The sequence below is a fragment of the Cnephaeus nilssonii genome, assembly GCF_951640355.1.
Source record: "Cnephaeus nilssonii genome assembly, chromosome: 2".
Classification (NCBI taxonomy): domain Eukaryota; kingdom Metazoa; phylum Chordata; class Mammalia; order Chiroptera; family Vespertilionidae; genus Cnephaeus; species Cnephaeus nilssonii.
In genome coordinates this window covers 71,568,424-71,588,167 of record NC_137073.1, presented here as the reverse complement: position 1 = coordinate 71,588,167, position 19,744 = coordinate 71,568,424, and the positions used below count along the sequence as shown (strand labels likewise).

General features: G+C 39.1%; 1 protein-coding gene across 1 annotated transcript in view; it reads left to right on the top strand.

The window, feature by feature from the left end:
- MSH3 (mutS homolog 3) overlaps positions 1-19,456 on the top strand; it is a 138,617-nt gene extending 119,161 nt beyond the window's left edge. Inside the window, exons 23-26 of the mRNA XM_079793623.1 lie at positions 5,295-5,460; positions 8,098-9,668; positions 13,818-13,986; positions 18,454-19,456. Coding sequence (XP_079649749.1) covers positions 5,295-5,460; positions 8,098-8,206 — 275 coding nt within the window. The 3' untranslated portion in view covers positions 8,207-9,668; positions 13,818-13,986; positions 18,454-19,456. The remainder of the gene's footprint in view (positions 1-5,294; positions 5,461-8,097; positions 9,669-13,817; positions 13,987-18,453) is intronic.
- Positions 19,457-19,744: the final 288 nt, after the last annotated feature.

Below are 19,744 nucleotides of genomic sequence, written 5' to 3'. Positions count from 1 at the left end.
TAATTGCTTTGTTTTTACTTTTTCATTTCATTGATTTGTTTGCATCTGTGGTTGAATATCCTTCTCCAGTAGCTTTGTAAAGCACTTCACCCCTCTAGACATTTTTCTACATGATTGAATCTACTGGTTCCACTTTTTCCCATTGGGGTCATTCCACCTGGAGTCCTTTGTTCTCCTGCTCAGCTGACCTGATTACCCCCTCAGCTGCCCAACCATTGTCCTGAGACCTGTCATTGCCACCATCCTGGGAATTCTCTTACCCTCTCTGTTGTGCATTTGATTACAAGTAACAGAACACTGAACTCACACAGATTCAAACAATATGGATATATCCGGTCTCCCATTACAGAAACCTCCCAGGAGGAGTAGGCTTCAGCTCCTCCTTGCAATTGTCCAGGCTCCGACTGCCTGCCCTGCTGGCTTCCTCATCAGGCTGCAGCCCTTTTCGGCATTGCATCCAGACTTGACAATGTTCAGAAAAAGAGAAGGGGTCATCATTTCCTGTGACTCTGTCTTAGGAGCAAGGGAACTTTTCTCAGATGCTCACTAGCATCTCATCATTGTCCCATTTTATTTCAGATTGAATCACATGCTCATTCTTTTTGATTAAAAAATATGTTTTTTTACATTGGTTTTAGAGAAAGAGGAAGAGAGAGGGAGGCAGAAAGAGAGAGAGAGTAACATCAATTGAGAATCATTGATCTGCTGCTTTAGGCACCTCACCCCCTACTAGGGATTGAGCCTGCAGCCCAGGCATGTGCCCTGACCAGGGATTGAACCAGTGACCTTTCAGTGCCCAGGATGACGCTCAACCAACTGAACTTACACTGGTTCAAACAATATAGGGCACATGCTCATTCTTAAACCAGTTCTTAGAATGACTTTGATCTTCCTAGACCGTAATCAACTTGTGGAGCTGGATATGAGAACACATCTAAGTTAAATGTTTAAGGAGTTAACTCCTTTCTAAAGTAGGGTTTCTTATGGGTGGAATAGATGCTAATAATATCAACTCAAGGAAGTAAAATAGTTGAGACTTTGCCTGAGTGAACATGTCTCCATTATACCTTATACTTGATTTATAATTTAGCAAGGGCTAGAATTTTAGGTTGAAAATCATTTTCACTCAAACATTTGAAGCATTGCTCCATTGCCTGCTCACTTCCAGTATTATTCCTGCCTATATCTATACTTCATCCGTTATCTCTAACCTAACTTCTCTTCTGTCTAGATGAGAGGCCATACATAGCTTATCAGTAAAATGCTCCAAATACCCTTTTGGGTGGCTTCCAAGATGCTGTGTTTACCTGTTTCCCATTATATGGCGGATAAAGCAGTGGACCTGAAAGAAACCTGTGTTTTAGGATCTTCCAATCTACAAAATCTTGGACAAGTCACCTAACCTCACCCACCTCTAAATTTTAATGAATCAGTCTTAAAAAGACTTCAGAATCTATTTGATCAGGACACATCTCTTTAATAACTGCCTATAGAAGTTTAGCTTTAAAACAGATTTTGCTGTTTCCCTGTAACAAGCAGAAACATGAATTATTACTTTTCCTGACTCTCAGCAGTGTGAGATAAGCTTTGCAATAATGTCCATTTAAGAAATGGTCATAGTTTACAAATAAAGTCCTTACAACGAATTTTTATTGTGAGCCTGTAAAGAAATGAGTTGTTTTTACCATCCTCTGTTCCACCTGGTTCTCTCTGCCTCCACATTTCCATTACATACTTTCCCTCCCTCCCTCCCTCCCTCCCTCCCTCCCTCCCTCCCTCCCTCCCTCTCTCTCTCCCCCATCAAAGAGGGGTGAAGGACAGGGGCAAAAGACAGTCTTGAGGTAGAACATATCTATAAAAAGAGTTCCCCCTTGTGATTATGAAAAGAGGTCACTTTATTTACTTTGATGAAGTGAAAACTACCATAATTAGTACTGAGGTATGTTAATAAATTATTCAGAACAATGTAATATTTTATATATTATCTCTATTTGATAGCTGTATTAAATTTAAAAAACATTTTATAGCTACATATATACTATATGTATATGATATGTAAAGCAAAAAAGAAAAGAAAAATGCCATCAGCAAAACCATGTTTAAGTGAAGGGGTTTTGTGGCATTTAGTAGGCTTTCAGAATTGGATGGATGGATGGATGGATGATGAATGGACAGATGGACAGACAGATGAATGAATCTTTTTTTAGAAAAACCAGCATGAGGCTAGATTGTAGAGGTGAGGCCAGAGGAGGGAGACCCAGTTGAAGTGATAAAGATGAGAAGAGTTTGCTTTTGATTGCCTACTGCTGTTCACTTCACTTCTGGTCTTGTGAGCATTGCGGATAAAACATTATCCAGGTTAGCAGGCACTGGCTTCTCCATGCTTCTTTGCCTTATCTGTTCCCATCCACCTCCTCACCTGTTCTTTGTGTTCCTTAAATTTTATTTGGAGGTAAAAGGTATTCTTGGTGCTTTGTAATGTAAATTTTAGTCTCTGTTTTCCCAAGGGTATCAGCATTCTTTCACCTCCCACTGCCAGCACCCACCCTCAGAAAGGTACTATTATTTTCCTGTTGCTGACTTCTTAGAGGAAGTTAAGGAAAATTCCATTATCCAGTTTCTCCCTTGTGTCCACTCTTTTGATGTTTTAGTTTTTAGCTGATAAAAGAATAATGCATACATATTTATGAAATGAAATAATGTATGAGAAAAGTCTGATGATAAACTTGTAAGTATACTAGAGTATCAGAAATCATTGTAAATCTTGTTCATGTTGGACATTTTTGTAGCACAGTACAATTATATTGAATTTGATAATAAAAGCTACATAATGCTGAGGTGCTTCAGATTTATCACAGATCAAACTATATGCAGCATTGTGTTTGTATTATTGTAGTTCATTACATCCCGATTCTTTAAAAGCTTTTAATTCATATATATGTAAATGTGTGATGGACTGGGTTCCCCAGGAAGCTGACCCTGAGATTTGCATGCCAGAGGTTTACGGAGGAGTGCAGGGCTGGGCAGGATGGAGCTGTGAGGCAGCCAGGAGGCTTCATCCAGCCCCACAAAGAGCTCCTAGGCTGGGATGGTCCTTCAGAGTAACCTCAGATAGGGGGGTGAGGGAGTCTGGCCATTAGTTATCTATTGTAGCATAGAAAATTACTCCCAAACAGAGCAGCTTAAAATAGCAAACACAGCCCAGCTGGTGTGGCTTAGTGGTTGAGCATCGATCTATGAACCAGGACAGTTAGGACTAACCCAGTTTGAGTCAGGGTTCAATTCCCAGTCAGGGCATATGCCCAGGTTGTGGGCTCAATCCCCAGTGTGGGGTGTGTAGGAGGCAGCTGATGGATGTTTCTCTCTCATCATTGATTTCCCTTCCTCTCTGAAATCAACAAAAAATTTTTTAAAAAAAGTAGGTTTACAGTTGTTCATAAGGAAAATAATACACTAATCAATAAATAATACAAGAATAAACTTTTATATACTCACAACTGTAAACCTACTTTTTAAAAAAAAGCAAACACGTATTATCTCCTAATTTCTGTGGTCAGGAATCCATGGACAGCTGAGCTCACACCTCCACTTTGCAATCTCTCACAATGCTACTAGCAAGGTACTGACTGGGGCAGCAGCCACTTCAAGGCTCAACTAGTGAAATCCACTTTGCAGCCCACTGACATGGCTGTTGGCAGGCCTCAGAATATCTACTTCTAAGCTCACTCACGTGGCTGATGGCAGCCTCCAGGCCCTCGCTGACTGTTGGCCGGAGACATCAGTTTCTTTCCATGTAGGCCTGTCCACAGAGCAGCCCACAACAGGTCAACGGGCTTCCCTCAGAGCAGGCAAGCAAGAGTGCCCAAGGCAGAGGCCACTGCCTTTTGTAATCTAATCTCAGAAGTGACATCACATTATTTTTGCCATATTCTATTCAAGGGAAGCAAGTCACTGGGTTCAACCTGCACTCAAGGAGAGGGGATGACCCAGGGTGTGAACACTAGGAGGCAGGTCATCTTAGAGGCTGCCTACCAACCTGCATAGCAGTCAGTCACTGGATGCAGGCTGCTTAAGACGGTGGATCGTGACCTTGGGTGAAGCCACTCTCTTCAGCAAAGGCAATTCCTAAAGAGGGCATAGAGCTAAGGGTCTCGAGCCAACACCTTTCTAACAGTTGGGGCAATAAACCCGTCATTCCACAGAGGGATCTGCATGGTACTGAACAGCATCCATTTCTATATATACTACTTCTGGTTACTATGATCCTATCTAATAAGGAGGGAATATGCTAATTGACTGCCCCGCCCTCAAAGGTGGCGGCGCCCAGTCCCCTCAGTCCCGCCGGGGTGGCAGGCGTGTGGCAAGGCTGGGCCCGCCACCAGGTGGGCCTGGCCGCTCTGCGCACCTGCCTCTGGAGTCCTCCAGTCCCCTCAGACCTCCAGCCGCCCAGGGCCGGCCTGAGGCACAGGCAAGCCTCAGAAGGTGGCTGCCCATGGCGGGCCTGAGGCACAGGCAAGCCTTGGATAGCAGCTGCCCAGCCGCCCAGGGCTGCCCGAGGCTCAGGTAACCAGGGCCGGCCGAGGCTTGCGCTGCCAGCAGTGGCAGCAGCAGAGGTGTGATGGGGCGTAGCCTTCCACTGATCACCGGGTTGCCTCCCGCCCCTGAGGGTTCCCGGACTGTGAGAGGGGGCAGGCCGGGCTGAGGGCCCCCCCCCCTTCCAGTGCATGAATTTTCATGCACCGGGCCTCTAGTATTTAATAAACCTGAATTTCTCAATCTTATTTAAACTGTGTAATGTAATATTTCCTTATCTGTTTTGTTGTTGTCTTACTGCTAGCACTTTTAAAAACAGCTTATGTATATTACTTTATAGAGTGCATACATATAAGACTGAACACATTATTTCTTTGCAGTAACACTTTTTAAATAATTGGTTTTTAAAGGAGAAATTATAGTGTAGCATGTGTCAGATCATTCTCTTTTTTATATAGATGTTCACATCAAATCTTTCAGTGAGCAGCATAAAACTATTTCTTAACTTGCAGTGAATCATTTTTAAAAACCATTTTAAGCTAAAAGATCCTAAATGCAAAAGCATTTTCAAATCAGCATTTATTTTTTCTCTGGATATGTAGAGTTGATCAAAGGAGCTAACAGGTGATAAGGAACAGTGGGTTTCTTTTTCAGATTGTAAATTTTGATAAAGTTTAAGAATTTATATGTCTTCTTTAATCTAATTTCTTTCAACTTTCAGGCATGTTTTTCTTCATCTCCTTTTCTACTTTATTTTGTAGACGAAGAAGCCCCTGAGTTTGTCACCTTTCTTTATCAAATAACCAGAGGAATTGCAGCGAGGAGTTATGGACTAAATGTGGCTAAACTAGCAGATGTCCCTGGAGAAATTTTAAAGAAAGCAGCTAGCAAGTCGAAAGAGCTGGAAGGATTAGTAAATATGAAAAGGTCAGAATCATTGTATTGCATTTTTTAATTTATCATGAAACTTTCCATTTTGTCCAAGGAAGAGGACTGTCCTGTAAATGAACATCAGATCTACCTTTAAGCACCTCTTCAAATATTCTGAAATACTTAATTACAGTAAAATGAAAGCAATTCTCCCAAAGTTTATGTGAATCTGCTTCTCTAGTCAGATCTTCATCTATTAAGTTGCTAAATTGGTTTTCCTGTCATTTTCTCTAAAGAATCACTTAACTCCTTAACATGTGACAACACATTAGTTGCCTAGAATATTCATTTGTACAAAAAATATTACTAAAAAACCCCAATATATAAAATCTTTGGGGTACCTCTTTTTTTCATATATTGCATTCAGATATTAAAGATTCTGTGAGGACATGAATGAAAATAATAGTACTACGTAACTAGGTAAGTATAGTCAGTATCTATCTACATGTCACTTTGTGGATTTGTTTTTGACAGATTTTTTATTCTACACTTGACTTCTCTCTGTCTCCTGGAATACTTATGTGAATGCATTCTACCCTTTGCCCTTGAAATCCAGCCTGTATGTAGTCAGTATATAAACTGATCTTAATATAAATCCACTCACGATATACTTTGGAAGGAAAACATTCCCAGGAAAATATCACATAAAAAAAAAAAAAAGTATAGTCTTTTGTTTTCCAAATATCAGATTATATTACCAAACAACATAAGCTCCTCATCTGCCTATTGCCCACTCCTGGTCTGCCTGGGAGGTAGGTTGCTGTGCAGGCTGATAGGCAGCCTCTAAGATGACCACCAAAGATGCCTGCCTCCTAGAGTTCATCTCTTCTCCTTGAGTGTAGGCTGGACCCAGTGACTTGCTTCCCTTGAACAGAATATGGCAAAAATAATGTGATGTCACTTCTGAGATTAGATTACAAAAGACAGTGGCCTCTGTCTTGGGCGCTCTTGCTTGCCTGCTCTGAGGGAAGCCTGTTGACCTGTTGTGGGCTGCTCTGTGGAGAGGCCTACATGGAAATAAATTGACGTCTCTGGCCAACAGTCAGGAAGGGCCTGGAGGCTGCCATCAGCCATGTGAGTGGACAAATGGTGGGTTAAATAGAAAATCTTGCCTGGCTATCATACTATAATAATATGTTTTTGTTCTGGAAATCATCACCGAATTTAAATATTGATATATTAGTTAAAGAATCAATTGCAAACTTATATACTGAAGTACAGTTGTGCAATCAACTTCTCCTTCTCCTCTTTCTTTGTCTTGTGGTTCTGCCTTGCACTCTGCACCTGCATGGTCAATGGTGGTTGACCAGCATGTAGCTTTGTCTGTTGACATTCTCTTCTGGATCATTTGTGCAGTGCCCAATTAGAAGCAAATGATGTAATTAGTGACAGCCTATTTCTAATTTGTTACAAAATAGATTAATATAAAAAATTTTCCAGAGAGAAAAATAATCATCTATGAGAGTTTAAAAATAAACTTAGCTCTAGTTTTTTGCAAAGTGCAAAGACAACTTTAATTACTCTTTCATTGTCTTACTATTATTTTTTCCCCTAAAGAAACTAGAATAAAACGTTACTACAAAAGATATATTGCTCGTTGTCAAAATATATTTTACACTTGTTGCTACTATATAGCCTATAAGTAAGAGTGATAAAATTCACAGATAATGTATAAATATTAAAAAAACATATTTTTATTTATTTCAGAGAGAGAAAGGAAGAAAGATAGAAACATCAATAGTGAGAGAGAATCATTGATCAGCTGCCTCCAGCACCACCCCCTCCAACTACTGTGTGACATTCTGAAATCTAGAATGTTATCTTGACAAGACAGAGACTTGTAGGAAGACGTTGTGTTGGGATGGAATCTGATGATTTACCAGGACACTATATTTATTATTTTACCTTTTCACTAAAAGTGCTTATCTCATCAATTCTATTGGCCAGATCTTAAGCATTGGTGTGGATTTGTTATAATTGCTAATATTTATTGAATGCCTACTGTGCACAGAAACAAGTCTGGGCAGTCGTTTGCAGCGGCGTAGACCCAGTTATTTATCTTGTTGCTTTACATATTTAATCCCATGACAACCTTGTGAGAGGGGTACTGTTGTAATCCCCTTGTTGTAGTTGGGGAAAACGGGGCCAAATGAGGGTAGGAATCTCACCCAGAAACCCGGGTCACACAGGTAGTTAATGGTGGAGCAGTAATTAGAACTCAGATACTCTGGCTTCAGACCTAAACACATAACTGGGTTGCTTTCTGCCGAAAAAAGCAGGTCTGTGTTATGTTGGCATTTCCCTCTTTCATTAGCTAGCTTTATTTTAGTGAATCAATGTTGCTTTTTATCCTGTGAGCATCTGCGGCCTCTGGCTGAGTTACTAGTAGAAAAGGGAGGAGGCTGGCTGTCCCTCCCTGGAGGCAATCGTGCTGCTGATCAATAACCCTGGCCCCTTGATTAGGGCAGCAGCGCTGAAAACTTCTGTCACCAGCAGGCTGTCGCTGACGCCGCCTCCTACCCACAGAGCCCTGCTGGGATTCTGGTGTCACAGACTCTTCATCGCTTTCAGTGAGATGTATTGTTCCCCAACCATTTCATTTCTAAAATAAGTAGTACTTTATTTTCTCTCCAGGAAAAGGCTGAAGTGTTTTACAAAATTATGGACAGTAACGGATGCAAAAGACCTGCGAAAGTGGACAGACGAGTTTGAAATGGAAGACATGGCAGATTTCTCTTCCTGATGAAAATGAAGTCTACATTTTGAACAAAAACTAGAGAATTAAAAACACCAACTGTACAAAACAGCCCTCCAGTGACAGCCCACCTCTATGTGAGCGTAGAACAAGACCGTGGGACATTCCTGTGGGAAACGGCTTCGTGTAGAAAGTTTGTGTCAGGCTCCCGGCATCCTGTCATCCTGATTTAAAGTATAAACACTTTTGAATATTGAGACTGGTGTTATGTAATTAGAAATTTTCAGGGACAGTGAGCTTATAAAATTAAAACCTAAATAAAGCCTAAAGATTTTAGAGAGTGATATTAATATTTAATTTATATTTTTGTTTCATTTTCGATAACTTACAACTGGGTGAAATGTCTGGCAAACATTTACCTTTTCATTTGAACTAAAATAATTTTATAAAGCCACCAGTTTATTCACTCTGGGCATAAAATTTTTGATAAGAAATAGACTTATCAAGCTTTTAGCTACTAGAACACAGAAGGAATAAAATCATATGAAATTTGAAGTTAAATATTGGCAGTTTTAAGCAATTTAAAGATTGTTGGATGAAATTCTTTGTCATTCATTGAAATAAACATTTATGAATACTTGCTATAAATTATAATGTTTTGTTGAATTTTGGGGTTTTCAGCTTTCTGGCAGTTGTTACTTTTAAGGTTTAATTATGGAACCAAGATTGCTTCTCTATAAAATATGTGGAACTGAGCTTATTCTAAGTTTGGAGCTTTCTAATAACCAGTATACAAACGTACGGTCTCGTAGTGAGCCTTCCAGCTCAGTTGGTTGACAGCAGCTCTCCCGCCCTGCATGTTTAGTGCAACACATGCTCATCTGTGTCCCTGGGATTTTTTTCAGCATTTACAATCTGGCTTCTCATATCCATGTACGTTTTGTTTCTAAATATATGATCTTGCTCTCCATGAAGGCTCTCCATCCTATTTCCCACACATCTATTATTGCTGCTCAGTTAAATGTCTTCCACACATTTGATGGGCATATTTCTAATTCCTTTTTCAGATTGTTTCCTGCAGGGGCCCTAGCAGTGACCCCTGGACCTGGGAGTCAGTATTGCTCCCCAGGAGGATGAAGGGTACTCACACTGGAGCCTTCTGATTTCCCAGCTTTTTGGTGTTAGAGTGTGATGTAGTTTGATTGATTTCATCATCCCTCCAGAAATTCTCAAAAATGTTTCAAAATACACTTAATTGGAATTTACGCTGTAAAATTTTTAAAAAGGACAATACTTGTTAAACAATGTATTAACTTTAAATGTTTTATATTCTTTCTAACAAGATTTCAAAGGTACCCTTACCAGCAGGGCGGCAAGGAAAGGAGATGAAGCCTGGAGTGTCCATGCCTAGGCCTGAGGGAGCCGTAGGGACCAGCAGTCATTGCTAAGGTCCAAGTGGACATTCTGGGCCATATCCGGCCTGCCCAGGCCAGTGTCGACATTCAAGCAGGTGAGGGTTCGAGGTGCATTGTCTCCAGGCAGTGGCAGTATTCAGTGTCTGGCAGGGGACAGTGTGGGACATAATAAGGTAGATTCTCTAACATGATGCAGGGTGTTGGCCAGCCAGCCAGTTTGCAGGAGGTCAGACCTGCTCCAAGTTTGGGAGAAGACCAGCACTGCTAACTGTACTTGCAAGTGAGGCTTGTTTCCAGCCACGTTCCTGAGTTGCTGAAGGGGAGGTTGTGGCACAGTCGCAGTTGTGAAGATTGCACAGATGCCATGGAGACTGGCAGGAAAGATGCAACTGCTAGGGTACGTACTCCAGACACCAAACTTGGGCTCCAGTTCTAAAGTTAGAGATGGCATCTTCAAGATACTAATTTTATTTCCTTTGGAGATAAACCCAGAAATGGGATTGCTGGATCATATGGTAGTTCTGTTTTTAATTTTTTGAGGAACCTCCATACTGTTTTTCATAGAGGCGGCGCCAATTTGCATTCACACCAACGCTTTTCTCCACACCCTTGCCAACACGTGTTATCACTTGTGTTTTTGATAATAGCCATCCTAACAGGTGTGAGGTGATATCTCGTTGTGGTTTTGATTTGCATTTGATTATAGTCAATTTTAGAACATTTTCATCACCCTGAAAAAGACACCTGTACTCATTAGCAGTCACTGTCTATTCCTCCCCAAAGTCCTTAGTCCTAGACAGTCGCTAATCTGCTTTCTATAAATTTGCCTATATTGGACACTTCATCTGAATGGAATCATACAATATGTGGTCTTTGTATCTGGCTTCTTTCATTTAGCAAACTCTTTCCAAGGTTCATCATGTTGTAGCATGTGACAGGACTTCATCCTTTTTTATTACTGAAAATGATTCCATTATATATATATATATCCCATTTCATTTTATTTATCCATTTGTCAGCTTAGGCACATTTGGGTTGTTTTGTGGGTTTTGGCTATTATGAATAATTCTGCTGTACAGGTTTTTATGTGGCAAGGCCCAGGATGTTTTTTTTTAAAGCTTCCCCAAGTAATTCTAATGGGCAGACAGGTTTGTGAACCACTAGTCTCAATGATTACATGACAATAATGTTTGCCATTGGGTTGGCATCCACTTGGTCTGTCTCTCCTCTGCTTTACCTGTCACTTAGGACAAAGCAGGGCATGCTAGAGACCCCCCCTCCACCCCAATAACATTAGTTGAAAGAGAAAAGAAAAACCAAACCCTTTCAGATTAGAAATCCAATGAAAAGACTCGTCTTTTCATAATCAAGACACCATTTCACTAGGGATTCAGGATCCATACAGAAGTCTACCATATCTTAAAACAATAAAAAAATAAAAATTTCTTCTGATAGTTTGTGTAGGTTTGAGCCTGTGTTATGGTTGTTAGTGGTCATGGAGCTAGTAAAACAGTGTCCCCTGCATGAATCCCAGAGTGAAGACTAGATTGAATCCAGCATTGCCTACAAATTAGTGTTGACCTTTCCTGAGTTCCAAGATCAATATTAATTATTGCTGTGCTGTGTAATTATGAAAGTGCTATTTAATGTTCCACACCAGGGATATAGGTGGAGAGAGAAATGAACTTGAGTTATTACCACCTGTGGTTTCTAACTTTATAATTATGGTAAGTTCCTCTTTGCAACACTATAGTTAGTATACAGTCGACCTCTCTTATCCACAGTTTTGCTTTCCATAGTGAAAATATTAAATGGAATATTCCAGAAGTAAATTTATAAGTTTAAATTGTGCGCCCTTCTGAGTAGCATAATGAAATCTGTTGCTGACCTGTTTCATCCTGCCCAAGATGTGAATCATTCCTTTGTCCGGTGTATTCATGCTGTATATGCTAACCGTCCATCAGTCACGTAGCAGCCTTCTTGGTTATCATAGGCTGTTGAGGTACTGCTGTGCTTATGCCTTTCTTTCGGCTCCAAGGACATTCATCTAATTATGACGTGCCTGACGCTGCATATGATGTCATATGATGTGCATACAACCAAAGGCTCTGTGGTTCAGTGTAAAGAGCACTTGACAGAGAGCCAGCAGACCACTTCTGGTGCTGGCGCTGACATTTAGTATCTTTGAAGAAGTCATATAAAACATTTCTGGTACTCTGTATTTTCCTCTGTAAAGTTTTAATCAGAATAGTCGTAAAAGCCTTGCTTATTTCATAGAATTGTTTTGAGAGTCACTAAAAAAATTAATGGGAAAGAGCTTCATAAACTATAAACTGCTATGGGTATCAAATAATTTGTTAAAAAATGATGGATTGTCATTTGGACCTAACTGATAGACATGACTTGACTAAATAGACCAGGTAAGAAATCACACAATATTGGATTTCTAGTTTCTAGCTAGACAACCAAGAAAACAGGCTCTTGGCCTCAGGAGAGTGGGAGAAATCATGGAAAGAGGGAGCTTGAGGAAAAGATCCTTATAAAGCTGTGTATAGAGTCCTACCTCAACTCCAATCTGCTCATGCATGCAGCTGACTCAGAACAACATGCTAAAGGCTTTGAGAATTGGCTACGAGGTGGACTACCACCAGGTCCGAGATTGAAACCTGAGTGATGCACGAGTGAGATAGATCCAAGAGCATTGCAAAGGCTTTGAAAATTCAAGTGATAAAACCATACCCACTGATGGCAGGTCAGAATGTATGGCCTGTACCAACCAGGTTGATCAGCAGCTAAAACTACAGAATAAACACTGACCAAACAAAACCCAGTGAACTATAATATGTAAAACATTTAGGAATAATAATAATAAAAAATTGCTCTATATACAAAGAATCAGGAAAATCTCAACAACTTGCAAGAAAAATCAACCTCAAGATGGCTCAAATGTTACACTTATCCAACAATGACTTTATTAATCCTCACCTGACGATATATTTCCATTGATTTCTACAGAGAGTGGAAAAGAGGGGAAGAGACAGAGAAACATCAATACGAGAGAGACATATCAATTGGTTGCCTTCCACATGCGCTCCAACTGAGGTACATGCCCTTGACAAAAATTGAATACTGGACCCTTCAGTCTGCGGGCTGAGGCTCTATCTACTGAGCCAAACTGAGTAGGGCCCGACAATGATTTAAGAGGGAACATTGTTCCCCTGGCCAGTATGGCTAACTTGGTTGGGCATTGTCCTGTGCACCAAAAAGTTGCTGGTTCAATTTCCAGTCAGGGCATATGTCTGGATTGCAGGCTCAACTCCTGGTACGGGGTGTGCAGGAGGCAGACAATGCTCTTATATTGATGTTTCTCCCTCCCTCTCTCTCTAAAAAAAAAAAAAAAAAAAAAGGTAGAACTTATCTGCAAAAAACATATATAAGCTATAAGAAAGAACCATGGAGGTATTGTGGAATGGGGAATTGTTTAATGGGTATAGTTTCAGTTTTTCAAGATGAAAAGAGTTCTGAAGATTGGTTGCACCCAATATGAAGGTATTTAACACTACTGAACTGTACACTTAAAAATGATAATAATGATAAATTTTGTGTATTTTATCATTTTAAAAAAGAGGAATAAAGTAAATTGATATGTACTTATCTGGGAATATATTCATAATGCATTTCTAAGTAAAAATAAAGCATGTTTTAGAGTGGGGGGGAAACAAATTGATATGTAAGAACTGAAAACTGCAGTAATTGCAATAAAAAATTCACTAGATGGGCACAATTACAGAATGGAGATGACAGAGAAAAGAGTCATTGAACTTTAAGATCAATATCAAAATCAATATATATTGCCCAGTCAAATAACAGAGAAAAACAGCTGAAAAATGTTACCAGAGCCTCATGTATCTGTGGGACAATTTCAAAGGAATAACATGCATGTCTTTGGAGTCCCAGAAAGAGAAGAGACATTGGTACAGCTAACTATTGAAAGAAATAAAGGATGAATTGGCAAAAGTAGATCCCAAACAAGATAAACTAAAATAAGCAAGCAAACAAAAAGCTGTCCAGATGCATTATAACCAAACTGCTGAAAATTAAAATTTTGTTGAGAGAAAAATGTCACATTATATATAAAGGCAAAATGATTCAAATGACTATAGATTTCTTATCATGGAGGCCAGAAAGCAGTTGAACAAAGAAATAACAACCTGAAATTCTATATTCTGTTAAATATCTTTCAGGAATGAAGGCATTCTCAGATGAAGGGAAAATAAGAGAATTGGTTGCCAATGTACGTGCTTAAAAAAAAAATCTAATAAACAAGTTGTTCAAACAGAAGGGAAATGACATCAGAGGGACACCTGAAACTTCAGAAATGAAGAAAGAGCAACAGAAATAACAAATATATGGGTAAATATATTACTTTTTACTCCTCTTGAGTTTTTAAAAATATGTATAATAGTTGCAAGCAAACCGAATGGCAGGATTTTTAGTGTATACAGATGTGATACATCTGATATCTACAACATAAAGAGTGGAATATAAAGGGAGTTGTATGGTTGAAAGCTTCCTGAATTTTATTTGGAGTGGTAAAATATTAATAAGTAGACTATAAAAGTTAAGTATGTATATTTAAATCCTTAGAACAATCATAAAAATATTATACAAACTGTATACTTTTTAAAATCTAAGAGATAAAATAGAAAATGAAGAGACATTTAAATAATTAAAAAGAAACCAGAAAAGGAGAAAAAGGAATGAAGAAAAGGAGTGGACAAACTGAAAACAAAAAATAAGATGATGGATCCAACCATTATGTTCAATGTAAATGTTCTAGAAACAACACTTAAAAGAGTTTTTCACTTTGGTTAAAGACATAAGACACAATTATATTCTATTTCTAAGAAGTACACTTTAAATAATATGAATAAAAGTAGAAAGATAGAAAAAATGTATCATGCAAAAACTACATTAATCAGATAAAAGTAAACCAGAACATGGAAAATTAACAAATATAAAGAAGTAAATTACATATAATAAAATGGTCAATTCACAGAAGACATAATCCTGAATATGTATGCAGCTAACAACAGAACTTAACAATATATAAAGCAAGAACTGATAGGACTGAAAGAAATAAAATAAATTCACAATTATAGACACTTCAACACTCCTCTTAGTAATCAATAGAATAAGTAGACAAAAAAACTAGCAAGAATATAGAAGTCCTGAATGACACTCAATCTAGCTGATCTGATTTTATAGAATACGCCACTCCAAAATAGTAGAATATATGTTCTGTTCAAGTGCATGTGTAATATTGACCACAAAAGACCATAAAACAAACCTTAACAAATTTAAAAGAATTAAAACAATACAAAATATGTTCTTTCACTAAAGTAGAATTGAACTAAAAATCAGTAAAAAAAATGTCAGGAAATATCAAAGTTAATAAACTTAAAAATGAAGATAATTCTGACACATGCTACAACATGGATGAATGTTGAAGACATTTTGCTAAGTGAAATAAGCTACATAAAAGAAGACACATACTGTATGATTCCACTTACATGAAGTGCTAGCCTCAGAGCAGTCGAATTCAAAGTAGAATTGTGGTTCAGAGATTGGAGTAATGGGGAGTTATTGTTTAACTAGAGGCCCGATGCACGAAGATTCGTGCAAGATGGGCCTTTCTTCCCCTGGCTGCTGGCACCACCTTCCCTCCAGCCCAGAGCCGCCTTTCCGCCTTCCCATGCTGCCCAGAGGCCTGGAGCGGCTGGGGCAGTGCAGAATGCCTGCGTCATCGCCATGGTGACAACACAAGCATCCTGCCCTGCCCCTGGCCACTCAGCACCTGTGCATGTAAATTAACCCACCATCTTTGTTGGGTTAATTTTCATACTCACTCCTGATTGGCTGGTGGGTGTTGCAAAGGTTCAATCAATTTGCATCTTACTCTTTTATTATTGTAGATAGGTACAGAGCTTCTGTTTGAGATTGAGAAAGTTCTAGAGATGGATAGTGGTGATGGTTGCACAGAAATATGAATTGTATACACTTACAAATGGTTAAAATGCAAAATTTTATGTATATATACTTTACACAATAAAAATGAATCACATAATATTGCTTTACACAGGTCTTGATAGAGGAATACAGGGAAAATGTCTTGTGTATGTCTTATTTAAGTTCACCTTGAGTTCTTTAAAGAACAAAGAGCTTAATCTATTAAAAAATAGTCATTTATGATTTCTGCATAATATGTTGCCATAGAACTTAATCACAAAATAAATTAAAATAAGCTCTAAGTGCAAAAAGCTTGATTTAAATGCTTCTGCCAAGCCCTGGGCAACATGAAAAGCAGTATTTCCTCACATAATTAATTACAGAAAAATCACAGATAGTTACATAATTACCGTGATTCTTCTCCTGAAGATACAAAAGCCAAATGTGAAGGAAAGAATGCTCTGGGAGAGAGTTGCTTTGCAAGGACTTGATCAGGCTGTGTCCTGGGAGGACTACAGTGGAGCTTTAGAAGGTGTGGGATTTGTTCCCAGGATAAACGAGCTTCTCAATAATAAAATGTTATGCTTTTTTCCAAGTAAGCCATATCTGAACTGGGAAAGATTAGGCTCTTGTGGTTGTTTCAGAAATATCCCTTGAGCCAGCCCAATTATAGATAAGAAGGAGAACCTGAAATATTAGGAGGACAGTTAAAGGACTTAGAGCTGAGGAGGGAAAAGGGGAGATAGAATTCAGTAAATGGAATTTTTATGGCTGTTTTGTATTGTTTTTTATATAGTTGTGTTGTGTATTCTATTGTAAAAATGTTAATATAAGAAGAAAACAAATGCTATTGTATGTTCACTTGGTTCTTCAGGTGGCTTATCATCATAGGGTAAATGGTAAGGTGCTCTTAATGGCAATAGAAAAATTCAAGCAAGGCTATAGTTCTACAGAAGCTTAGTGCTGATTCACAGCTGTACGTGACCATAGTGAATAGTGGCTAAATGACACATTCCATCTTTTTGGTAGGTTGCATTATCATTTAAAATATTTGTTGCCCCTCCTCGAGCTCACCTTCCTGGCTGTTGAACTCACACGCAGCCAAATGATCTGCTTTGGGCAATAAATTGTGAACTGAATGACATGTGTCACATGTGAGCAGACACATGAAGAACCAGCATTTGTTTCACCATGTCTTTTATTCCTCTGTTACAAGACCAGCAGCATCCCACAGCTGCTTTATGAGCCTGGGTCTGTGAATAGACCCAAGTTGTAGCAGACCCATGATAAACATGTAACACGAGCAGGAAATGAACGCCTTTTTACTGGGGGCTATTTGTTCCTGCAGCATTACTTAGCCTGTTCTTACTGTTTCATGTTTCCATCCACATAACAACAACATTAACATTCATGTCTTCTGTATAACATTTTGCTTAGGCTTTTTAACCTATTTACCCTTTCCCAAAGGCCAGATTTACATAATTTCCTCTGACTTCCTTGATAACAGAATCCCAACTTCATTCTAGCTGCAATGTGGTCAACCCCAACAATGTGCCCAACTAATAATTTTGTTAGTCTAAGCCAATATAGCAACTCCATTCCTCATTGAGAGGAATTGATTTAAGGATGAATATATAACTCAGTTTGGAACCAGGAGATTTAAAGGGAATCTGCTGGAGAATTCAGGGGAATTTTTCCTTTCTGGGAAGAGCAGCATGTAAAGAGAAAATTGTTTTTGTCCACTTTCAGCGTTTGAAAGCTGTAAAGTAACAATGTGATACTTGGAACTGTGACGGTGAGGATTCACACCAATGTGCTGAGACCAGTGGAATCCAAGATAGAAAGAGCTGGGGTTCTTTTTTTCTGTTTCTTTTTTTTTTTAATATATATTTTTTTATTGATTTCAGAGAGGAAGGGAGAGGGAGAGATAGAAACATCCATGATAAGAGAGAACCATGGATCGGTTGCCTCTTGCACGCCCCCTCCTGGGGATCAAGCCCGCAACCCCGGGCATGTGCCCTGACCGGGAATCGAACCTGTGACCTCCTGGTTCATAGGTCGATGCTCAACCACTGAGCCATGCTCTCCCCCGGGCAAGAGCTGGGGTTCTTGATGACATAATGGAACCATCGAATAAACCTTCAGATTGCCTACCTGGACTTTCTTAGTGAACTACTAATGTCCTTATAGTTTAAGCCATAAGTCTGATTTATCTATTGCTTGCTGCTAAAAGCATCCTAATTGATACAACATGTGTGGACAGAGCATTGCTCACTTGGCCTGTTTCACAAGGGTTCACCTTTATGATTGCCCTGGATAGGCCTTGGGTTTTTTTAAGCTTCAGTGGAGGTTTTACTTAATTTGGCTCCCAAGTGCAGCTCTAACCTTAATGAAGTTCCTCTTTGGTATATGCATCGAAAGCAGCTCTCCCTGTGGCCATCTGGTTTAGGGTCCTGTTTCTCTAGGTAGTCCCAGAAGCTACCTGGGCCTAGTGTTTCCCCCCACAATGGGGAAATAATTTTTTTTAACCACCAAACCTCATTATGAGATTTTTCCAACAAAAGATAGTCAAGCCAGAAGAGCTACCAATGCCATTGTCTTGAGCATTCACTGTTATATTGTGTTCTAACGCTGCAATATTGCTGGAGGCAAAAATGACTAAACTGGGAGGGTGGGAGTAAGGGGGAGAGATCAACCAAAGGACTTGTGTGCATGCATAAAAGCCTAACCAGTAGTCACGGACAACAGGGGGTTGGGGAATGCGTGGGGAGGGGTTTGGGATGGGAATGGGGGGATGAGGACAAATATGTGATACCTTAATCAATAAAGAAATTTTAAAAAAATGACTAAACTGAAGCTGTCCTGCTTCAGGAACATCATGAGAAGCCAGCGTTCTTTGGAGAAGACAACGATGCTGAGGAAAATAAGGCAGCAGGAAAAGAGGAAGACCACGCATGACATAAGAAGCCACAGGCGTGAGTCTACAGGAGCTGAGACTCATTCACAGGGTTGCCAGGAGTCAGAGCTGGTTCGGCAGCACGTAGCACACGGCTGCCACATAAATGCGTGCATGGGACCTCGTGGCTTAGCCTCAAGGAGTATTCTGGGTGTCACTCTTAAGCAAGGATAGTCCTCCACTCCGTCACTGTCATGGGCAGCAGCAGCCACCACAGGGTAAATCGTGGATTTAGGCAAGAAGACATCTAAATGCTCAGCATAAGTTTGGTCGTTTCATAATTTCTTTGAACAGCCTCCATTTGGGCATTCTGTTATCATCCATTATTTCCAGATGTTCCTTGTTTTTATTCCACTTTTCTATTTCACCACCACGTTTTGCTATTTTTAATTTTTTTCTTATGTCTATGTTTGTGTATCCTAGGAAAGGTCTCAGAAATATGATCATTCTTTAACTTTTCTAAGTATCTTTTTTGTTGTTGTCATAGCGGACTGTGACTTGGACATTATGTAGGAATTTTACTTTAATTTCAGGCTTCTGAAACATAAATATCTCAACTCTTTTAATACTACTTTCTTTTTTATCTCCATTTTACATATATTTCACTTTTGCTAAAAAATGTTGCTTTGATATGTGGCCTTCCTTTTTATTATCTGTGCTACCATGTACTTATTTTCACCTTGTAAATAAGAGAGAAATCTACAAAACTTGTACAATTATTTAAATCAATCCTGGTAGCTATTTTGAAAAATTCCACTAAGAAGAGTTAAATTGCTGTTAAACTAATATATTTTTTTTGAATGGTCCACATTTATAGTAATCAAAATGAATTTGTATTTTTAATTTGTTTTATCCAATTTTAATTTGCCTAGTATAATTGGATAGTAATTGACTTTATTTGCAGTTTTTCTCCACTTTTTATATCCTCTGCTTTATAGTTAGACTGCCTGTAGGCCAAATTTTGTTGCTACTCGGCACCACTGAGTTCTTTGCATTCTTTCTTAGATTTATGCCTTGAATCAGGAAAGTTTTACCAAAAAAAAATGTTTCTGCATATTGTTCTGTAAAATTTCTTTGGATGTACCGACATGCTGAGCTCTTAAGGAGTTTAATGGTTATTTCACCTTGTTGACTTACTGTGATTTTTTGTTGTTGGAGCATTTCCATTCTTCCATCAGCTCACAAAAACCTTGAAGCATCTGTGTG